General features: G+C 36.7%; 2 protein-coding genes across 4 annotated transcripts; one reads left to right on the forward strand and one right to left on the reverse strand.

The window, feature by feature from the left end:
* The first annotated feature begins 5,183 nt into the window (after positions 1-5,183).
* On the forward strand, positions 5,184-8,459 carry LOC114280315 (HVA22-like protein i). Of its 3 annotated transcripts, none has more exons than XM_028222671.2 (7): positions 5,184-5,592; positions 6,285-6,325; positions 6,431-6,529; positions 6,616-6,672; positions 6,773-6,836; positions 6,927-7,136; positions 7,878-8,459. In XM_028222671.2, exons 2-7 carry the CDS (start codon positions 6,294-6,296, stop codon positions 8,316-8,318), a joined length of 903 nt encoding a protein of 300 aa, XP_028078472.2. In that variant the 5' UTR covers positions 5,184-5,592; positions 6,285-6,293; the 3' UTR covers positions 8,319-8,459. The 3 variants fall into 3 exon arrangements, with proteins under 3 accessions (XP_028078472.2, XP_028078473.2, XP_082778405.1); XM_082922279.1 differs by having other exon boundaries at positions 5,382-5,531; XM_028222672.2 differs by lacking the exon at positions 6,285-6,325 and having other exon boundaries at positions 5,376-5,592.
* A 638-nt stretch (positions 8,460-9,097) lies between these two features.
* ATE2F2 (winged-helix DNA-binding transcription factor family protein) lies at positions 9,098-15,302 on the reverse strand. Its single transcript, XM_028222677.2, has 13 exons — positions 14,724-15,302; positions 12,601-12,775; positions 12,440-12,493; positions 12,239-12,324; positions 11,694-11,782; positions 11,568-11,622; positions 11,042-11,094; positions 10,910-10,960; positions 10,759-10,807; positions 10,594-10,659; positions 10,434-10,510; positions 10,138-10,330; positions 9,098-9,602 (listed from the first exon to the last, which is right to left on the reverse strand). The coding sequence occupies exons 1-13, from the start codon at positions 15,000-15,002 to the stop codon at positions 9,528-9,530; spliced, it is 1,302 nt and encodes a 433-aa protein (XP_028078478.2). The 5' UTR covers positions 15,003-15,302; the 3' UTR covers positions 9,098-9,527.
* Positions 15,303-21,828: the final 6,526 nt, after the last annotated feature.

Here is a 21,828-nt window from a genome sequence, read left to right on the forward strand (position 1 = left end):
TTTAACTTTTAAAGAGGCTATGTTTAGTCCTGAAGCTCCTTTATGGAAAGAAGCTATCAATAGTGAAGTTGAATCCATCTTGCAAAATCACACTTGGGAATTAGTGGACTTGCCACCAGGTTGTAAACCTCTTGGGTACAAGTGGATTTTCAAAAGGAAAATGAAAACAGATGGATCAATTGACAAATACAAGGCAAGACTTGTGGTCAAAGGTTTTAGACAAAAAGAATGTCTTGATTACTTTGACACATACTCACCGGTTACTAGAATAACATCCATTAGAATGCTAATTGCCATTGCATCTCTATACAATTTAGAAATTCATCAAATGGATGTTAAAACCGCTTTCTTAAATGGTGAGTTAGAGGAAGAAATTTACATGGAACAACCAGAAGGGTTTTCTGTTCTAAGGAAAGAAAAGAAAGTGTGTAAATTGGTTAAATCATTATATGGTTTAAAACAAGTGCCAAAGTAATGGCATGAGAAATTTGACAAGGCAATGATATCAAATGGATTTAAAATTAATGAGTGTGACAAATGTGTTTATATTAAAAACACAGACAAAGGTTATGTCATTGTATGTCTTTATGTAGATGATATGCTCATCACATGTAGTACTAATGACATGATTAAAACTACCAAGAAAATGTTGAATAAATATTTTGACATGAAGGACATGGGCATTGCTGATGTAATCCTTGGTATGAAAATTACCAAAACATCATAAGGTTATGCTTTGTCACAGTCTCATTACATTGAGAAAATACTTGACAAATTTAGCAAAGATGATGATCATCTTGCTAGAACACCTGTAGATGTTAATTTGTTTCTATCTAAGAATGCACAGGAAAGTATTTCTCAATTAGAGTATGCCCAAATTATTGGAAGCTTAATGTACTTGATGAACTGCACTCGCCTAAATATAGCTTATGCAGTAAGTAAATTAAGTAGATATACGAGTAATCCGGGAGTAGAACACTGGAAAGCAATTATAAGGATTCTCGTAACATTGGGCTGAATTTTATTAGATATCCAGCAGTACTTGAAGGATACTGTGATACAAATTGGATATCAGATACTAGAAACTCGAAGTCCACCAGTGGGTATGTCTTTACTCTTGGTGGTGCAGCTGTATCTTAGAAATCTTCCAAACAGACTTGTATTACTCGGTCTACTATGGAATTAGAATTCATAGCTTTAGACAAAGCAGGGGAAGAAGCAGAATGGCTTCGCCACTTCCCTGAAGATATTCCAATTTGGCCAAAATCAGTGCCTGCTATATGCATACATTGCGATAGTCAATCAACTATAGGTAAAGCACAGAGTCATATATATAACGGTAAGTCACGACACATTCGTCGTCGACATAACACTGTGAGACAACTACTCTCTAATGGAATTATTTCCATAGAATATGTTAAGTCTAAAGACAACATAGCAGATCCACTAACCAAAGGGTTAGCAAGAGAGTTAGTTGAGAATTCATCGAGGGGAATGGGACTTAAGCCTATTAAATAAGAGTTACCACAACGGCAACCCAACCTAGTTGACTGGAGATCCCAAGATCCAAGTTCAAAGGGACAACTGAGTTGCGAATGACTTGGAAGGATCACTGGGGAGTCTAACTCCTACCCATTTCTATGATGAAATAGTGATGTCTGCAGCGTTTTAGGTTAAGTAAAACTTTTAATGATTCTTATATCTAGGTTAACCTAGTGGAGTATAACATGATACTCTTCATAAGAATCACTTATGTGAGTGTGAACTGGGCCGGTTCTATGAGATTTGTGAAGGGCTACAATTCTCTAGAGCACTCATGAGAGACCAGGTTGTTCTGGGCCAAAATAAACACAATAGTGAGAACCAAACTGTGTCTGGGGATATACTGTGTAAGTTCTATTGTCTTGGTTTACACAAACGGCTGAACAGTTCAAGACATCATGTTCACTGGTTAGCTAGTAAATCCGATAGTGTCTCACAAGGGAAGGTTCAAAGCCAAAAGCTACCTATCCTTTGCAGAATATTTCCAATTTCTGTACTTTCTGATATTAGATTATGTTGTTGCATTTTCTCTCCGTCAAATTCCATTCATGTGGGGGATTGTTGGAAAAATGGTTTATATAGGCATATTTTAGGCCAACTTTGAGCCCAAAATTGAGTGGGCCCCGAACGTATTTTGAGGCGAGTCCGAAGAGGTGAAGTGTTTCTTGCCGCGTGGCAAGTTACACGGTGAAAACGGAACGTCAAAACCATTTATGAGTGAATGAGAAGTTGACATTGTTTTCGAGTCTAACATTAATTTTATTTTAGACAAAATTCATTTGAATTTTTTCAATAAAAAAAAAATTATTGTGGGAATTTAATTTAAATCTAAATTCAAATTTTTGGGTTCCTGAGTGGTTTCCTAAAGTTTGTCAAATAGATTAATATTTATATTCCAAATAGTTTTTAATAAATTTTTTCAATTGAATTGGCTTTATTTGATTAAACTATTCTAATAGTTTAATAAGAAATATTCCAAACAGTTTTAAATTTTGTTCACCAACGGCTATGTTTTCAAAATTGTTTGGAAGGGAAAAAGAAAACTGTTCTATGTGATATAGGCAGAAACTGTTTGAAACAGTTTTGCACCTGTTCACTACATGTTTTGTACCTGTTCGGGTTATTTGTTTGCCTATAAACACAATTCATTCCAGCAGTGTTTGTGGACCCAAAATTTTAGTCTGCAATTCTTGCTTTTGCTGTCCAGATTTCTTTTAGTGCATTATTCTTCATTTTAGATTTAGGAATAAATATTCAGAGAGTTAGATCACAGGTTTGGTTCGCCGAACAATTTGTTTTGGAGTGCTACTACAAATTGGTTAAGATCATTGTATCTTGGGAGATAGACACCACTCAACCGTAAGCACCGTAGCAGGGCAAATCTATCTTAAGGACAGAGTGTCACACACTCGACTTGGTCTTTGAATTATTTATTCGGTTCTACAAAATAAATACTATAAGTTTTATTTTATTTTGTTTGGATTGTTTTAATTTATTTTATTTACACAGAAGATTGTTCCAACACATACTTAGAATGGGCCCCAAAGGGCACCCAAAGTTGTGTTGGGGGAGTTATGGACCAAGCATGCTTTGCAATCAAACACTATGCGCGCCGCCGCAACCGTCTAGTTGGGCTAGTTGTGGGTTGGGTCCTATCTTTAATTTTTTTGGATAAAATTCATTAAAATTTTCAAGGTTCTTGCAAGAAAATTTAAATTTCCAAAATGAATTCATTCAAAAACTTATGGGTTTTCCGAACCGGTGCCTTCTTCGGAGGTTTAACTTCGCACTTGTTCGAAGGGTTCTTCTAAATAGACACCACTATGTCTATAAATACAAGGCTCTTTAGCAAATTCACACCATTCAATTGCTTTCCGTTTTCCTCATTCTCTGCATTTTTTCTTCATATTAGTTTATAGAGATTTAAGAGAGTTGCAGAACTCAGGTTTTGGTTCGTTGAACAAACTATTTGTGGTACTACTACAGTTTGTGTTCTTGATTATTGTATCATGCAAGATAAATGCCATTAATCTGTGAGCACTTGTGCGACGGCAAATCTGTTTTAAAGACAGATTGTCACACACTCGACTTGATTAGTTGTTTTTGTTCCATTTTTCGGTGAAGAAAAGATTTTGTAAGTAATTTATTCGTTTGTTTTAGTTTTAGTTTTTTTTAATTGTACACAAAAGATTGTTCCAATAATACATACTCTCACATTATATACACATTTTCCCTCATTATTTATAACTAAATAATAGTTATTAAGTAGTCAAGAATAATATTGTGCCATGTGCACGTGACACTTCTGATTAATGAAGGAGTAAAACGAGAATAATATCTAATCAATTATGATTCTCACCTAATTATGATTCAACAAGTTGTTTTTAGTTTGAAAATACTATGTCAATATATCAAGTTGTTTTAAAAAATTACTTGCAGTCTCGTTAGCTTGTGTTTAATATTTAAAAAAAAAAATGTAAGTAAGAACTATGAAAGTGTATAACATAACTATGACGATAATTGAATGACTAAAATGTTCAATATGTCTAATAAATAAAAAAAAAGATGTTCAACATGTAATTTCTATTATAGAACAATTTTTTTTTTTTAAGGTTTAGGCTAGGAGTATTTTAGTCAAAAAAATTTGCCTATTTGACAATGGCTTAGAGCATCAGCATCAATCTCTCTATAATGGTTTTGAAGTCATTGTAGAGAGCAAAAGTTGTAAAAGTGTGATCCATCAGCCTCACTATATCCGTTTGTTATTTTGTTATCAGCATCAATTCCTTCCTTGATGAAGTGAGCCACTGTTCATCACTACAACAAGCGAATTAAGTGTTACCAGATGTCTACCCAGAAGTTCAGCCGGTCAACTTGTTAACGGCAATTTATTTTTATTTTTTTAAAGAATTGTTGGTAGGCAACTCATCAATTTAATAAATAAAAAAAAAGAATAACAAATACAATAAGAAAATAATATTTTAATATAATTAAGTTAGAAAAGAAAGGATTGAGTTAGAATAGAGAATTTGATACAATGAGTGACTAGCTAAAATAGCAAAATAGCTTTTTAAGCTCTAATTTGATTAAAAATATGAAGAGGCTGATGCAGATGTTCTTATTTAACTTGATGAATACATAAGAACGTGATGAATATAAATTTTGAGAAAAAGTTCAAAAAAATAAAGGAAGAAATTGTGGATACACTAGTTTTAAAGAAGTGAATAGTGAAATTAAAACTTCACATTTAAATTATTTTGTGCTTTCCCGGTCCGGTGAAGAAAATGAATCAAGGAGTGAATAAATTTTAGAATATTTAGGGGTTGATTCTGAAATACATGGCTTTTTGGGGGGGGGGGGGGGGGGGTATATTATGCAAACTTCAATCGTTATCCATAGCGATTAGACATATACTTTGTACAAAATTAGCCTATTCGGCTACCGATTCTTACTTTGCAACTTTACAAAGAAAGCAGCGTCCCTCTCATCTCACCTGGCCGTGACCGAGTTACGTCACCAGTTATTTATTTGACTATAATACCCCTACATAGCAGATCGGGTCGATCCATTGCATCAAGGGCCAACCCGTAAAATCACGTGGTAGCGAATATTACTACGTCCTCTGCAGGTAATAAAAGAATGAGAAACGTTAACTAGAGCCGCGATTAGGTACTACAAGAACACTTTACACCCGTCATGATTTCAAATGCAGCCAACCACAGGAGCCGTTGATTACATAATTGACGGTGAAGACGACTGAGTACTCACAGTATAGTCGTGCATCCTCGCAAAGAGCTCTTCTACTTTTCCGTCACAAAACAAATCAGAGGGTCAGAGATAGAAACAAAAGAATTTCAAAACGACACAAATCCACTCTCTCTCTCTCTCTCTCTCTGCCGACATCCTAACGGTTCGCCGTCTCGTACCGGCGAAGGCGCTTGTCCGTACTCCGGCGACCGCCTCTCAGCCTTTACGCCGCCGTGATCTCTGTACTTCGCTCACATTTTCGGTTTATACGGTTTTTTTTCTTATCAGAATAAGCATCGGAGGGTACTGATCGATTTCTCACTCTCAATTTCTTGTGGATTTTGATTGTTTCGAGTGATGAAATCGTTTTTTGCATAATGTAGTTGATTCGATTTTTTATTTTTTTAATTCGTGTAGCCGCATAGTATGGTTCGTCGATGGAGATTTTGAATTGTTTTTTTCTTGGCTTGCGATTTGATAGTAATATGGATTTTTTAGGTTGTTATTTGTGAGAATATTTTGATTTTTTTGGTTTGCTTTTGGGATTTTTGTATTTGATTTGAGTAGTTGTTGGGAATTTTTCGCCCTCGTTGATTGTGAGGTCGCAATGTTTGATAGATTACGATTCTTCTTAACTGATTTGATTTCGGTGTATATCTTTTGGTAATGCTCATCTTATGGCTGATCGAGCTGTTTTCTATATGTATTAATCCGCTTGGTTGCTAGAAAATGGAGGAAAAAAAGATATATCAAAGCTATCAATTCTCACTAGTTCCAAAAGATATTAGGATAAAAACAAAAAACACCCATTTTTTGTAATTAGAGCATAAAATGCTAGATTTTCTAGTTCCTTCTATAAGTTTTCCTTTTTTTGGTAGCCAAGTAGAGCTCAATTTTCCCTTATATTGTTTGCATTACTAAGAGTATTATTGGTTTTGAGTTATAAAGTTGTTTTGGAAATTCAGAATTTGCTTAACTAATTGTTTTTGTCTTAGGAATACAAAATGATTGGATCCTTTCTTACCAGAGGACTCGCGTATGTTGCCAATTAAGCATACTCTATTTTATCATAATTTCATAAACATTAATTGGTTCAGATGGTATTACAGAAATTTAATTTATCTGATACTTTGTTATGCAGGATGGTTTTTGGTTATGCTTATCCAGCATACGAGTGCTTCAAAACCGTGGAAAAGAATAAACCAGACATTGAGCAACTTCGTTTTTGGTGCCAGTATTGGTATTCTACTTGCTTCGACTTTTGTCGTAAGACTCCTATGTGCAAAACTTTTTATTGGTAAAATGTGTAAAATTTGAAAATTTCAGGATCTTAGTTGCTGTTTTGACTGTTGGCGAGAGAATTTGCGATACTTTTATTTCATGGTAAGGAATCCTAACTTGAGTATATGGTAACATTTTTTGTGCTTTGATTTCGTTATTTTGTATCTCCATAGTGATTGTTATCTTATTTTTCCTTGTGAAGGGTTCCAATGTACAGTGAAGCTAAATTGGCATTCTTTATATATCTGTGGTACCCTAAAACAAAAGTATGTATTCTTCCTCTGATTTTATTTTATTTTGTTTAATTAAGAATCTTTCTCAAGATGGCATCTTTACTTTCTCTTTAATTGTTTCAGGGAACAACATATGTTTATGATTCCTTCTTTAGACCATACATTGCAAAGCATGAACCGGAAATTGATCGCAACTTGTTGGAACTGAGGACACGGGCTGGAGACATTGCAGTTTCGTATTGGCAAAGAGCTGCGAGCTATGGTCAGATGAGAATTTTTGAGATTCTGCAATATATTGCTGCACAATCTACACCAACACCCCGTCCTGCCCAGGTACATTTTGTGAAGTATAATTTGGGATTGATCATATTATTGTTATAGCACTATTTTTTAACCTTGTGCTCTGCTTTTCTTATGTCATATTAACCCGTTTAGTTGGTAATTACTATTTCTTCTTATTTTCTGGTCTTCTGGTTTCTGTGCACCATTGAAATCCTCTTTGTTCCCTAAAATGCGTAATTTTCTTTCTCTTGTGTATTTTGAAATTGGGATTCATGCACTCATATTTCAATGGAATGATGAATGGGGATGTGGCTCCCTCCTCTCTTGCCCAATAATTTTTGACAGAACCATGTTTGCTGGCTTTTCTGCTTGTTCAATTAAAAATGTGAGCTTTTTGTGTAAGATAAATGTTGTCACACAACAGTCTATAGACCACTATACACGCATCTCTCAACTTCCTTTTCAGTGGATCTCAACATTGATTTATAATTCATTAAATAGTTCATGTTATCAATTATCGATAGAAACGTCAGTGTAGCCAAAGTTGTTGTGCTTCGTGTAAAGAAAGCATACACGAAGAAAAGATTGGTTGGACCTAATCATTGGCAGGAGTAACACGTACTGCTCATGAGACCATATTTGCATTGTAGAAAATTGTTGTTGCAACAACAGTCTGCACCTCTCACCTTTCTTTTTAAAGGAGATCTATAATTGAATGGTGCAACTAAAATTTTGCCATCTTTGTCCCTCCCTTTCATACCATTTTTTTGTGTGGTTACTTTTCAATTACAGCCACAGCAGCAAGTTCCTAGAGCTCGCCAACCCAAACGCAAACCAGCTGCTAAAAAAACACCACCTCCAAATGAAGAGCCATCTTCTCCTGCTTCTAGTGCATCCTCAAGTCAAGATGAACATGAGGATGCACAAGAACTGGATAACTCTCAAGTAGCTACAGCAACTCCCCCTTCAACAGCCTTGAATGCACAACAATCAACAACAGTAGCTCCCCCATTGGTAGCATTGAATGCACAAAAAGCAAATACTGTAGTTGAACCGCCTGCTGAAACCTCCAACCATTCAAATTCAAAAGAAACAGAAACAATGCAGATTGAATCAGCATCTTCTTCATCAAACAAAAATGGGAACCCTCCCGTGCAAGAGACAGTCATGGAAGAAGCCATTCGGGTTACACGTGGAAGATTGAGGAAATCCCGTTCTACAGCAAATCGTTAAATAATGAAAGGCCTGTTCCTTTCCAGACATAGCTTGCAATATTGGGAGTATTTTAGGTAGTTAGGTTCACAGACAGATATTGGATTATTGTTGTTATGTACATTTGTCGTTTTCTATTCTATTTGTTGCTTTATGTGTTCATGATTTTTTGTTGATGGATTGAAAAAGGTGTGAGAGCTTTAACATGGTAGGACCAAAGGAATCAACCTTTAATAATGAAATCACCAGTAAAACATCATCAAGTTAGAGATAGCATGGAGCAACAGGTGAGGCTCTTTTACTAAAAGGTTGAAATTTGGATGGTGCCCATATTTTTTCGGAGAAAATTTTGAATGAATTGTTCAGAAATCCTCTGACATGGATGAATGATTTGATCATGTAGAGTTGTCATATTGTTCATATTGTAGTATGTCATTTACAGAGAGTTATTGTGCAATGAGTGGATTACCGTTGCAAACATTTTTAGTTTTTCAATCTCATGTATCAGTGTGAGATGAGTTGCCATTTATATCGCCTGACAGACAGTTCTGGTCGATTTAAATGCAATTCCTTAAAAAGCACAAAAGCAATGTTCATGCAAATCCAAGGTCTGCAAAACCTAACGTCAAACACACATCCATGGGATCAATGACCCATAGGACTGACTGTACTGACACACAGGCATTGGATCAATGACCCATAGGCCTGTTTTACAGTGCATTCATTTTGCGATCTCAATAATTGGTCCATATAAAGCTTTTGCCAAAAGTAAATAAATTATAATGGACAAGACCAGAGGAAAAACAAGGGCAAAAATTATTGATTAGTCACTATTATAATGATTATCAATACAACCAAAAAAAATTACAAAATGTTTTTTCTCTTTTAAATCTAGGTGCAAAATTTACATTTTAAAATGAGCCAAACCTTACCGTTATCTCCAACTACCAACTACTTATTTCCATCATCTTCTTTTTTTGAGAACGATTTCCATCAGTTTATGGGCAATACCAGCTGGCGCAGCTGATAGCTTAACAATACTGTGATGCGCGTTCTAGGATGGACTTGGCAGAAAGCCCATATGCTCGGTCCCATCCCTCATTTGCCGGGAGTAACAAAGGATTATGGGAAAACAAATACGGGTTTTGTAATGGGCAGCAGGGCTTGAATAGTTACAGTTGCAGGACCAGGTTCAGAAATTCCAGGAATCAAAATTCACTGCATTACCGGCTAAGGATATTCCATACCCCACAAATCAATAGCGCTTACTTCATGATCTGGCCGGAACCAATAATCATCATCAACCTGCAGATGGAAGGAAGACCACACGGATAAAGTAGTATGTGAAGAAAGGGGGGTTGGAGGAACAATCAATAATAGCCAACTTAGGGCCCGTTTGTTTTGGGAGATAGAATGGAGAGGATTGATAATGAGGGGATTAATAGTGAGGGGATTGTTAGTGAGGGGATTGATAGTGAGGGGATTAATAGTGAGGGGATTGATAGTGAGGGGATTAATAATGAGGAATTGTTAAATTATTTTTATATAAAATAATAAAACAAATAAAAAAATATAAAAAATTAAACATTATATTAAAAAAAAATTCTCAATATATAAAAAATAAAAAAATTTCTAATCCCCTCACTATTTTCTAATACCATCTCTACCTCCTCCTTACCAATCCCCCTTCCAAGGGTATTAGCAATACCAAGGGACTAATAGTCCCAACCCTTTCTCTGCAAACAAACAGGGGCTTTGGTAATACCTTGGTATTACTAGTCCTAATACCCTCTCTATACCCCAAAACAAACGGGGCCTTAAAGCTTGGAGAATAACTTACATCACAGTCTGATGGAACAATCTTTTGAATCCCAGAAACCTTTGATCCTATTGGGCTCAAAGTATCAGGAGCCATTTTCAGATTATTTTGGTGATCTAAAGACAGATTTGTATGTCGGCCACCACCCGAAGAGCGTGAATCTGTTGAGTTTACCTGCTTGACAGTTACATCCTCATCTTGCCCTCCATTTTTGCTACAAGCATCATAAACACAGCCATGAGAGAGAGAGAGAGAGAGAGAGAGAGAGAGAGAGAGATTATTTGATACAAATGCATCCATGGGCTATGAACTAATACCTCAGCAGATACAGATCAATTGGCCCTGTGCTGCTTCTAACAACTAGTCTAAACTGCCTTTGTGGGAAACTGATGTCCTACTCACTCATACAAATAAGAGATGAGGTACAAACACATACAACCTCAATTCTTCAACCAACATTTATGCAAAAGTACCCACCTCGTCAGGATCAGGAACTTCAACAGTACTAGCACGCGGAGCTTTTATTGCAATAAGAGTTTTGTTCTGTTAAGATAACAGCATAAAATACACAGTGAACTGAAAGGAGCATCAGATAAAAACACATGATTGAACAAAGTTTCAGGGACGCAAAGGAAAATGAACCTTGAAACAAGGAACACTCATGATATCTTCCTCTGTCAAATAGAGGTACCTGAAGTAGTCCAAGTAAACAATATCAGTTGGCAGCAAATACTACCTTGAAAGGCACACACAAAAAATAAAAAATAAAAAATTGAGCAAAAAGAGCATGTACTTTTGACAATTTTCGTTACATTCCACGGTCCTCAAAAGCTCTAGCTTTTCCCTGAAGAAAAGACCAGATGTTAGCTCGATATTCTAAAGAAGTCAACTACAAGAATACCTCTTTCATGTCCCGGTTAACAACCTTATACAGTCATCAAGCCTGTACTCTTCATCATATAAGCTCTCAACTTCAGCCTGTTATGAGAGAATAAGATGTAAGTCGTTAAAAAATTAAAATAGATAATGAGTGGCTAAAATATTACAATAGATAATGTTATCATAGTATGTTTCATCCACAACGTTGAGAAGCTTGTAGTAACTAAATCCGGGGTCATGTTATGTTAAAAGACCCAGTTACAACCGGTTCAAAACCAACCTAATGGTTTGAACTCTCAACATAACTTCTCTTATTCAACTCCCAAACCTTAATAACTATTCCATGAATTTATCAAGATTCTTCAAAATATGAGATTCAACCTAAGACCGAATCAAAGACAGACCAAAATTAATTGAATAGTAAGATTAAGTAAAGGATTGTAGGATTTTGACAACAATGAATCAATCCATATTTCCATGAATACAGTAGAGGCCAAATGAATGGAAAGTCACTGAAACATGAAAGGAAAACAAGTGACTGCCTTCTCATCATTTTGTCACATTATATGCACCTTCAATGTAGTAAACTGATCATCCACCTCTCCTGGTGCCATCATTCCAAATCCCCTGTTTAAAAGGTTCACTGGTCATTAGCACAAATGAAATTCATACAAAGTGAAGAAGATTAAAAGTATTACTTCAAGTGTATATGGTTCTTTGCAGTTTTCTCTAACAATCCTATCCCTTCAAGAACATTAGTAATATCATATATTCTTCTCTTTTGGACCTGTAAAACAGATAGAAAAATAAAATAAATAAATCAACTATAGTACATAATATAGAACAAAGGGTGTCAAAATTGCACTCACCCATAGACATAGAAATCTAAAGTTTTTCCCCTTGTTCATTTTTTCCTTTCAGGGATAGATCATGTTAAACACAACCCTTAGAGAACGTTATACCCCGTTTTTTCTTAAAAAATCTGTCTCCTCTATTTTATATATCATGGGATATTGCATCTCATTCTCATTCAAATGTTCATGAGAAATATCGAACAAGCTAATTTCCTTGGAACCAAAACATTTTTGAGAATTCTACCACAATAATGTTTACATATTAATTCCCCTAAGGGACACCCAGCAGTTCAGGCCACATTCCCCCAATAAAGAGACTCAAGTTCGAACCTCCATAACTTACCTATCAAAGAAATATGTTTACATATTAGGAAAATATTAGAACATACCTCCAACATGTCTGCAGTCTTGTTGAGGTCGAGGGTTCCATCCTTAGCCTCCTGGATCAAACTAATAAATTTCTTCGTTAACAATCCTGCCAGTAACATATTACATCCCTTGAATTTAAAATCTCAATAGCAATTAATAGTTATATAACAAATAATGCGTACTGAAATGGAGCTTAAAGGTACAATATCAATTATGCTTACCTAAAGAACTGTCATAACGACAACCACTCACTGCATTCAGACCATCAGGAGGGTCTACAAAAAAGTTCAATCAACAAGAAACTTAATATCCCCAGAAATATAACTTCAACTCTTGATAGATATAATATTTGTAAAAATGAATTTGATGAGAATAATATTACCTGCATTTGAACCTTGAGTCCCATGTCTTGCAACCTTTGGTTTACCAAAACGCTTACCACCTGTGCAAGTCTCTGGTCCAAGTAAAGTGTTGTTAACAAGATCCGCTTCATTACACCCTTCTATGGTTGCTAGTCTGCTAGTCTTAGCCTTGCAGTTACCAATTTCATTTGTTTGCTTCAATCACAAAAGAATTTAAGCAATAACAATGTAGATGAGAAATAGGTGAGACAAATATCACAAAGATATAAGGAAATTAACTATCTAAGTAAATGCACCAATATTTGAAGGCAATAATGCCTAATGCAAGTCCGAATCAAACACAATGGCCACTAGGCACTAGCATTTATCATCTGGTTCAGATAATAACCATCCTCCCCTTTCTAGCAGTTCTGAAATAGAGGTCTGTTTTCTTTCTGCTTCCCACATATAAATAAGCTAAAAAACTCAAAATAAAAATCCATGGGTTTCTCCCTGTTCAGTTGTTTTCTATCACCAACGCCATCATGTAATAAGTTGATGGTATTAACACATACTGCAAACTTATGGTGCACATTGAAGGTCTTGAGATTTGTGCACACAGAAGTTATGCTCCGACAAGTTCTTTTATTTGGATTAAACTTCATTGGTCTTTTAAATTTAAAATTTCTTCCAAATTTCAAAATTTCCTTTTCAATATGAAATTCCCAAAAACCAACAATTTGAAAGTAAAACACTAGTTCAAAAAACATATCAAACAAAATATTGTCAAAAACTTTTTGGGGCTGTTACCAGAGCTCTGTCTTGGAAGGAGGTTCTTTCTTAACCTAGCAACCAGCATGAGGCCTTCTAATATAGAAAGATAAAATATATAACTTAACAAAGGAAATACATAATAGGAATCACTAGTCTCCAAAGAAAAAAAAGATTTCAAGTGACAAGTTATTGTTCATAAATTCAAGCAACCTTTCATTTGGAAATGAATGGTGTACCAGAACTTCGGAACTTTTAAACCTCCAATTTCTGCTGCACATATAACAAAATAATTCATATTCTGTTAGAAATTTCAAGTATCAAAAGATGCTAGCAAAGCAAAGAGGAGGTGGATCTCAAAGAACTTAGGAGTGTTTGCATACTCTTCCAAGCATGCATACATTCCTTTCATTCAATTCTACTACTCAACCAACCCTTAAGATAGTTTTCCTATTAAAGTCATCAACCAATAACACATAAAGCATAAGCAAAGCAGAGAGGAATGAGACTTCACATATTCAATATAGATTCCTCTTTACTAGAGTCATATAATTCAGTTACATAATAAAAAATCAACATGTCCTAAATTTGCTAGACTTCAATGCGACTCCACGTTGAAATTAGAATGTAATGAACAGTTAACACTGGTTCACTTAATGACCTGAACATTCAAATCCTGACCCATTTCAACTACACAGGTCACCAGCAAAATCCAATTAAGCACCCGTTCTTTGACAAAATATCTTCCTTTTTTATCATGATCATTTGCGTTCGATATCTTTGACCAAGAGGATAACTCAAAAAAATCTCACCAACATGAAACTTTTACGTGTCGAAATAAAGGATGCCATAAATGCATTTAATGTTCGCCAATCGCAAAATCAACAACTGAGGCAGCACGTGCTCAATTTTGAAATGGCACAATGAAAACGAGCATAGGCCTACGCACATACAACTTACGGCATTAAGACATGTTTAACTTGCAATTTTTGTCAATACACGTGCAAACTTCAGAGTCCATTTCAAATAATACAATTTCACGAACTAATCTTTGACATGTATAAAATTTCTCATTGAATGCAGCTGCCGCAATGCGTGCACCACACGTGTGCATTTGCAATTTGATTAGCTAAGAAACAAATTACCAAATATCCAACACCTATTTAACGGGGATCATAAAACCATAACTGAAATTCCATATCAAACATATAAGTGGAAAAAAGACACAATCGATCATAAATGCAACCTATATGAATGATCAACAAGTGCACTTAGAAAACCTAATCAAGATGATCATCAAAATCAAAAACAACGGCAAGCAGGGATCAAATACAGATTTCAACCATACATATATAGAAACATACATGAAGAGAATCAGAAGATGAAAGCTCACCGGGAATTTGGAAAAGGCGAAGGATGTATCAGTAGTCTGGAAGTCCGTAGAAGTAGCTGCGGAGGAGGAGGAGGAACGATTGGAGTCATTGGGAGGAGGAATGAAAGCGAAAGGAAGAGGCCTTCGAAAGTGAGAAGGAGGAGGAGGGAAGGAGCGATTCGAAGGAGAAGGAAACGAAGAACGGTGGTTCTGCGAGTGAGAGTGAGAGTGAGATTGCAACTGAATTTGAGATAGGGATTGTTCCAGTGTTCGATTACGATCTTCGTCAGAGATCTCCATGAAAGCGACGAGAGAGAGAGAGAGAGACAGAGAGAGTTTGTTTCAGTGTTGCAGAGAGAGAGAGAGAGAAGCTGAAAAAAATGGGTGGGGATTGGGGAGGTGGGGTGGGGAAGGGTTTCGAGAGTGAAGGGGAGAGATGGTGAGAAAACAGCGGGGAGAGGACAAGGCGGTGAGTTCGAATCCGCAAGTCCCCGCCTTTTGGCTGCTTCTGTTGTGTTCTGCCCGCTTTTTGCACTTTCCCTCTCTCTCTCCCTCGCCTCTTCTCTCTCTTATTAAATTTTATACGTTGCAAATCACTTTAATTAAACAAATAATTATAAATTTATATAGGATTTTGCTACTAAGGCCTCGTTTGGGAACATGTTAATTTAGTAATTTTTTGGTTATTTGGCTAAAAAAGTAGGTAAAAAAAACTTGTATGTTTGGGATGATTTTTTGACTAATTACGAAAAGATGTGCAAAAAGTAGAGAGAAAAGAGAATCTTTGATTTTTTGGTATAGGTTGTTGACTTTTTGACTAATTTAGTAACTTTTTGGCTAATTGGCTAAAATAGCCTCTTGCCAAACGAGGCCTAAGTATTTTTTAGGGTATAAAAGTAAAAGATAAAAAAATTAAAGAATACAATATATTTTTTGTGAGACGAGGAAAATCCTATCACATGGATTATACAAATCCAACGAAGAGATGGGCTTTGTCCCTATAAATCTACAAAAATTAATGGTCGACACCACCCAACTGGGGTTGCCGACATGAGATACTCCGATAGTGAAGTCAGTCCCTGGATTTAGAGAAAGAAGATGAAGAAAATGAAGAGTGTTTGTGTAATGTATCACCGAAAGAGATGAGGCATACCTTCATTCCATAGGATGTCCTCCTTTTATAGAGGGAGGTTATAATATTTACTTGATGGGTTCCCTTGTTTGGGCTAGGCCCAATAAATTGGTATATATTTTTTTTCTGCTCCCACAATTGCCCCAAAACTTTTATTGTCTGCGGTAGAAGGAATGAGAGTTTTTCTTGCAAAGTTACTCTATCTATACTATTATAAAGTGAACACAATTTCTGGTGTCCTGAAGCTTTACTCTCCTCATGCCATGTGGATGCCATGTGGCAGTATTTTTTATTTTTTTAAAAAATATTAAACAAAGAGATGGGCAAGGCTTGAACCCATGACCATGGGTTTAAGTACGAGGACTCATACCACTTAAGCTGAGTACACATTATAATATTAATTTCATTATTATTTTTTTTTATTCCTACTTATTTAAATTGCACACACATCGTGTGTGCCACCCACTAGTTCAAATAAATGTTAGGTCTCTTGACAAAGAATACAGTTGATAAATAAATAACATGAATACAGTTGATAAATGGATAACATAAATGAATGAATGAATGACTGGATGAATGTATGTATGTATGAATGTATGTACAAATATATGTGGCACATTCAATAATGCACGACACGATGGGACCATATAGGTCTAACATAAAGATCCCTTAGGTCTACATCCGATATCTCTGCAACGATGGGCCACGGTATTGTTACCTCCGGGCAAGGGCCGTAGGCTGTGGTATTATGACCCCCGGGCGAGGGTGTAGGCCACGATATTTATGACCCCCGGGTGAGGGTGTAGTATATTGCCAAGTGCAAGGAGCGCTTCAAAATATGAACTTCCGTGCCGAGCTAAAGATATTTTTATGTGCCGAACACGAAAATGATTGCTTGAACCAAATAATGTAGTTTAAATAAATCTATATAGTGGCCAAAAAATGGACCGCGGTATTATTACCCCCGGGTGAGGGTGTAGACCTATAGTATTACAACCCCCGGGCATGGGTGTAAGTCGTAGTATTCTAAACCCCAGGCATGGGTATAGGCCTTTGCTGATGACGCTCCGTGCCGAGTGCAAAGTTTACGTTGTACTCGAAGACTTTTGCTGATTTTAAGTGGCGATCAAGTGCCAATATTGCAAGGATTTTGAATGATGCATCTTGTCAGTGATGGCCTATTTAATTGTTGAGTAAATGTTGGGCCAATTAGCAATTGGCCGATTTACATTTTGCATTTAGTCCAATGTAGACTTGCCCCATTGCTTTCGAATGACAGGTGTTAGTCAGAAGGAATGTAGATTGGACTGGCCCCACTGCCCTATGGTGCGAGGCAGAGTCGGCTCTAGGAAAATGACGGCGCGCGAAAATATGCAAACTGTCGACTGCCAAGTGTGTAATATATTGCCCCAAAACTGGCGCTTGCTTGGAGTGGTGTGAAAAGGAACGAAAGTTTATAACTCTAGTAAATTTTGTTGTAATGTTTAGTAGAGGTGCCGAGATTTGATCGGCTGAGATGCCCCAATAGAAAAGCAGAAAAATAAAATGGCCAAGGTAATGAAATGGCTAATCAGGAAAGACGGAGGATTATTTCCTAGCCCCAAGATCCTGCTGCTAAAATTTCGTGCCGATCGGATATGATTTGACCGTTGATTTTGCATTTAATGGTCCCGATTGGATGATGTATTGATCGCAATATGCGACTCAGAATTTGCAAAATTAAACTGCTCGAATGTGTTCAGAAGGCTCAAAATAGCTGGAAACAACTATTGAATCATTGGAATCGGACTCCTAATGGCGTAGTGGTAGCCAAAATAAAATTGACGGCTCAGATCGATTGAGAATGGTGCGCTACGAAGCACTAGATAATTGCTCCTATATTACTGAGTTAGACAGCTTAGCTTGGTGGCTTAGCAAAAATTAAAAAGAAAGTTGTTGTTGGTTAGAATTGAACTCTTGTTCTTGGAGTGAAAGCATAATTCTAAACCACTTTGCCATGACATTTGAATAAAATCTATATAATATTTTTTTTTTTTTTTGGGAGTTGAATTTACAAACTCTGACTATACGGATGGGCCCAGAATATGTCAAATAATGGAGAAGGCTATTGGATCATTGTAATGAGAGTCCAGATGGCCTAGATTTCACCAAAATAAAATGAATGGTTCAAATCAACCAATTGCAATGTAATTGCAAAGTACATAATGATTTCCCAGTTGTTTACTGGTTCTTCTTCTTCGACAAAATATTGAATTTTCTGGGCAAAGTTGGACGGGGCTGTACGAATTCGTTTTAGCACCGATTTTGACATGGTTTGTTGCGTTGGATTCGTCTCGATGAGTACTTCACATTGGGATGATCAAAACTTGATTTCGACAACTTCAAAAATTTTAGTGTTCGGAAAATGTGGGCCGTTTCGCAACTACCAGCGAACTTGGGTTACTTATTCGCTCCTTGGGTTGGTGGGTTTGGACTCTTTGAGTTGACACGAATCTGCTAGTATTATTAGATGTGGATTTCGACAAGCCAAGATGCTTGTATTATGCCGAGATATTTGTAATAACCCTCACCACTGCTTACCAATAAACATTGATTACCGTTAAATTGAACTGATTATGACTGAGAACTGAACTGATTATGACTGATAATTGAACTGATTAAAGTACTGAACTGACTGACTAAAAACTGAAACTGAATTGACTAAGTGTGTATGTTTGAATTGCATTCTATCTGTTGATTGTTTATTTGATCTGTTCGTATTTTAGTGTTTAAACTGCTAATTGAAGGCCTTATCGACGGCCGAAACCGGGAATTGATTGATGTTTTATGATCATGATAATTTATGTGATTTTATGGTATAATTACCTGAAAACTGTTTAGGTATGATTAAATTAGATTAAAATGAGTTAATTGCATAGGTTGGCCTTATTTACCAAACTAGCCTTAAGTGCCCACTACCTATACACCTTTGAGCTCATTGCACTTGAACAACATAACTTCATCAGCCATTTCCCTTGTCATTGCCGACTAGAGAGAGAGAGAGTAAGAGGAAAAGAGTGATTCAACTTGATTCATCTTTAGAATTGCTTGGAATTGGAGGAATTGAAAGGAGTTCTTGCTAAATTGAACCTCTAGACTTGCATCCAAGGAACCTAGGTAGGAATTCCATCTTTTTGATTTGTCTTTAAGTTGGTTCTTGCATGATTCATGCTTCAATTGTAGAGTCAAGTCTTGTTTTAGTTCATACATGTTGTAATAGAACATAATTCATGCATGCATGTTAGTATTGTTGAGTTATGAGTTGATTTCATAGTAAAATGGTGCATGCATGTCCATAATTTTGTAATGGTCCATGTTTTCAACTTGTTTTGGGATCAAGTGGCTCCTTAGAACATCAAATTGGAGCTTCAAAATGATTTGAATTCATGCATGTTTGCATGTTCATATTGTTCATGAAATTGGTTTGAAATTGAGTTTGAATTAAACACCCTTGGGCTTTAATTTCTCAAAATTGAGCTTTGAACCGTGTTATTCTATATGTTTACAAGTGTTTTCTGGAAATTTAGCCCAAGAGGATCGGTTTTGATGCTTTTGAACCTGGGTTTTGGCTTGGAGGTGCAATCTGGAATTCCCAGATTTTGCATTTCCGCTCGAGCGGGGGAAGTTCCGCTCGAGCGTGGAATCCGAGCATCCAGTATCTCTGCACTGTTTTGCAGTCCGCTCGAGCGGAGGATTGGGCGCTCGAGCGGAGTCTTGTGTATCAAGCTCGAGCGGGCGTTGGGCGTCCGTCGAGCGGAGATTTCACCCATCCAGTACTTTTACAGTACGCTCGAGCGGGATATTTGACGCTCGAGGGTGTACCTTTGTTGCATGTCCGCTCGAGCGGGTAAACCTGCGCTCGAGCGGGACTCTGTTTTTCTGAAAATTCTGAAACTGCTTTTTGAGTACATCTTTGCATCCCCATCCCATTCTAGGCATTTTTAGGCCTAGTTTAAGACATCTTATTGAGGATATAGATGTAAAACACACCAAGGCAAATTAGGGATTAAATTATGATATTTCCCAACTGTGTAGCTTAGTGTGTGTTCAACCTGTGAACTGTGTAGGGTTGGCGACTGGGGAGACACGCTCTAGCACACTGTAGCCCGAACACTGTGAGTAACGATTGTGTAAAGATATGTTCACAAATGATTATCTTCTGAACAACTGAACTGTACTGTTTTTCGAACTGATTTACTGTTAACTGAATGAATGTATGTCCTATATTCTGAACTGTATTGTGGAATCCTTAGCACCTACTGTTTACTGTTACTGTGACAGAATTCTCTGTCGGTTCCCTTGTTGGAACCACTACTGTTTACTGACTGATGGCCATCATTACTGTTCGGTCTTCTAGACCTACTGTTTACTGTTATGCTAATGGATGTACCACATATGACTGAATAACTGTTCTGACTGAAAGACTGAAGTATTGTTTAATGAACTGTTTTCATTACTGTAAGGACATTTCATTCTTAACCTCTTTACGCATTATGTTATTCACTGGGCTTTAGCTCACTGCTCATATATATATATGTAGGTGTACAGGCACCAGACCACGGCTAGGAGCGTCAGGATTACTCCAGTTTTGTCAAGCCAGCCTATGTGCCTCACTGCGAGGTTCCAAGCCTATTTTGCCAAGGCTTAGAGGTGTTTTAGATTCCCCCTTCTGTACCGTCTTACTGTTTTGTATAGACTGAATGTTTACCGTACTGTTATGTAGGGATTAAGTCCCTAGTCTGAATGATTCTAAATATTGTGCATACTGTTCTGTGCCGTTTATGTATGAATGTATGAAAAATCTTTTTGGCATACAGACTGTCACAGCTCAATGGACATTATTTATTTACTGTATTGGCTTCCGCCAGGCCCTGTACTCTGTTTTACTGTGTTACTGTTCTGCAGGCCTTCGGTAATCTCGGATTACTGGCCGGTTACGTTGCTAAACCCATAGGGCCGGGTTTGGGTCGTGACAATATTAGTGCCGAGGCATTGTGTTGCCGAATATGTCTAATGCTTTGAAGTGGAGGTATGTGGCCGAATAGTCTTGTCGAATAAGCAATGTTAGCCGAATAAGCAATGTCACTAAAGTGCGAGTTCCCAAGCTGGTTAGAACAGTATGTAGTGGTGGAGAGGTGTCAATGTATTGAAACTCTTGATTGGATTGAAACTTGGCGAGTGATTACCTGCCGATCAATTCGCCACAAGGTCTTATGTGTTCGGCGTATAACTCCTAGATCACCCCAAGCAAGAGTTGCCAACCACTTTTTGTTACTTACCGAAAATTGTTCTTAGAGGAGCAAGCCCCAACTATTGGTGCCGATTGACATTCCTCTTGGCTTGTCGAAACACTAGTCGGCATCTCTTAGCTTGCCGAAACAATTGGTCGGCAGTTCGTAAATTCTGCTCTTTGATAGCACTTGGTTGGTTATCCGAGAAATGGTAGAGTACTGCAATCTATATTTTTAATAAATTGAAGGTTATAAGCATATATGTATATAGAAATCATATTGAACACAATAATTATTCAAAGAGAAAAGAATAGAGGTTCCACTTAGCAACTTGTGTTCGCATAATCTCAAGAAGTAAACTACTTAAAAGTAAATTGAACCAAAGAGAGAAAGAAATTACTAGATCAAAACATTAGCCGAATAATCCAAATGTATGCGGAACAACATATGCATCACTAAACTTGGCCTCCTAACCATGGAAATATTAATAGCTCTGCAAACTTAGTCAGGACCATATCTTAAATATGGAGTTTCTAATTAGCTTCATATAAAGTCGATCAAAATATTACCATAAATTACTATAATAACACATGGTCAAACTTTGTCAATAACTCTTGGGGACAAATTTTTCTAGAGAGACAAGATGAAGACCCAGCCATGGGTTTAATGGTAATATCCAGTTCTCGAGCCAAACACGTCGTCAAACTATCCATGACACGTTGGA

This window comes from Camellia sinensis, chromosome 3 (genome assembly GCF_055761805.1).
Source record: "Camellia sinensis isolate YWXY chromosome 3, ASM5576180v1, whole genome shotgun sequence".
Classification (NCBI taxonomy): Eukaryota; Viridiplantae; Streptophyta; class Magnoliopsida; order Ericales; family Theaceae; genus Camellia; species Camellia sinensis.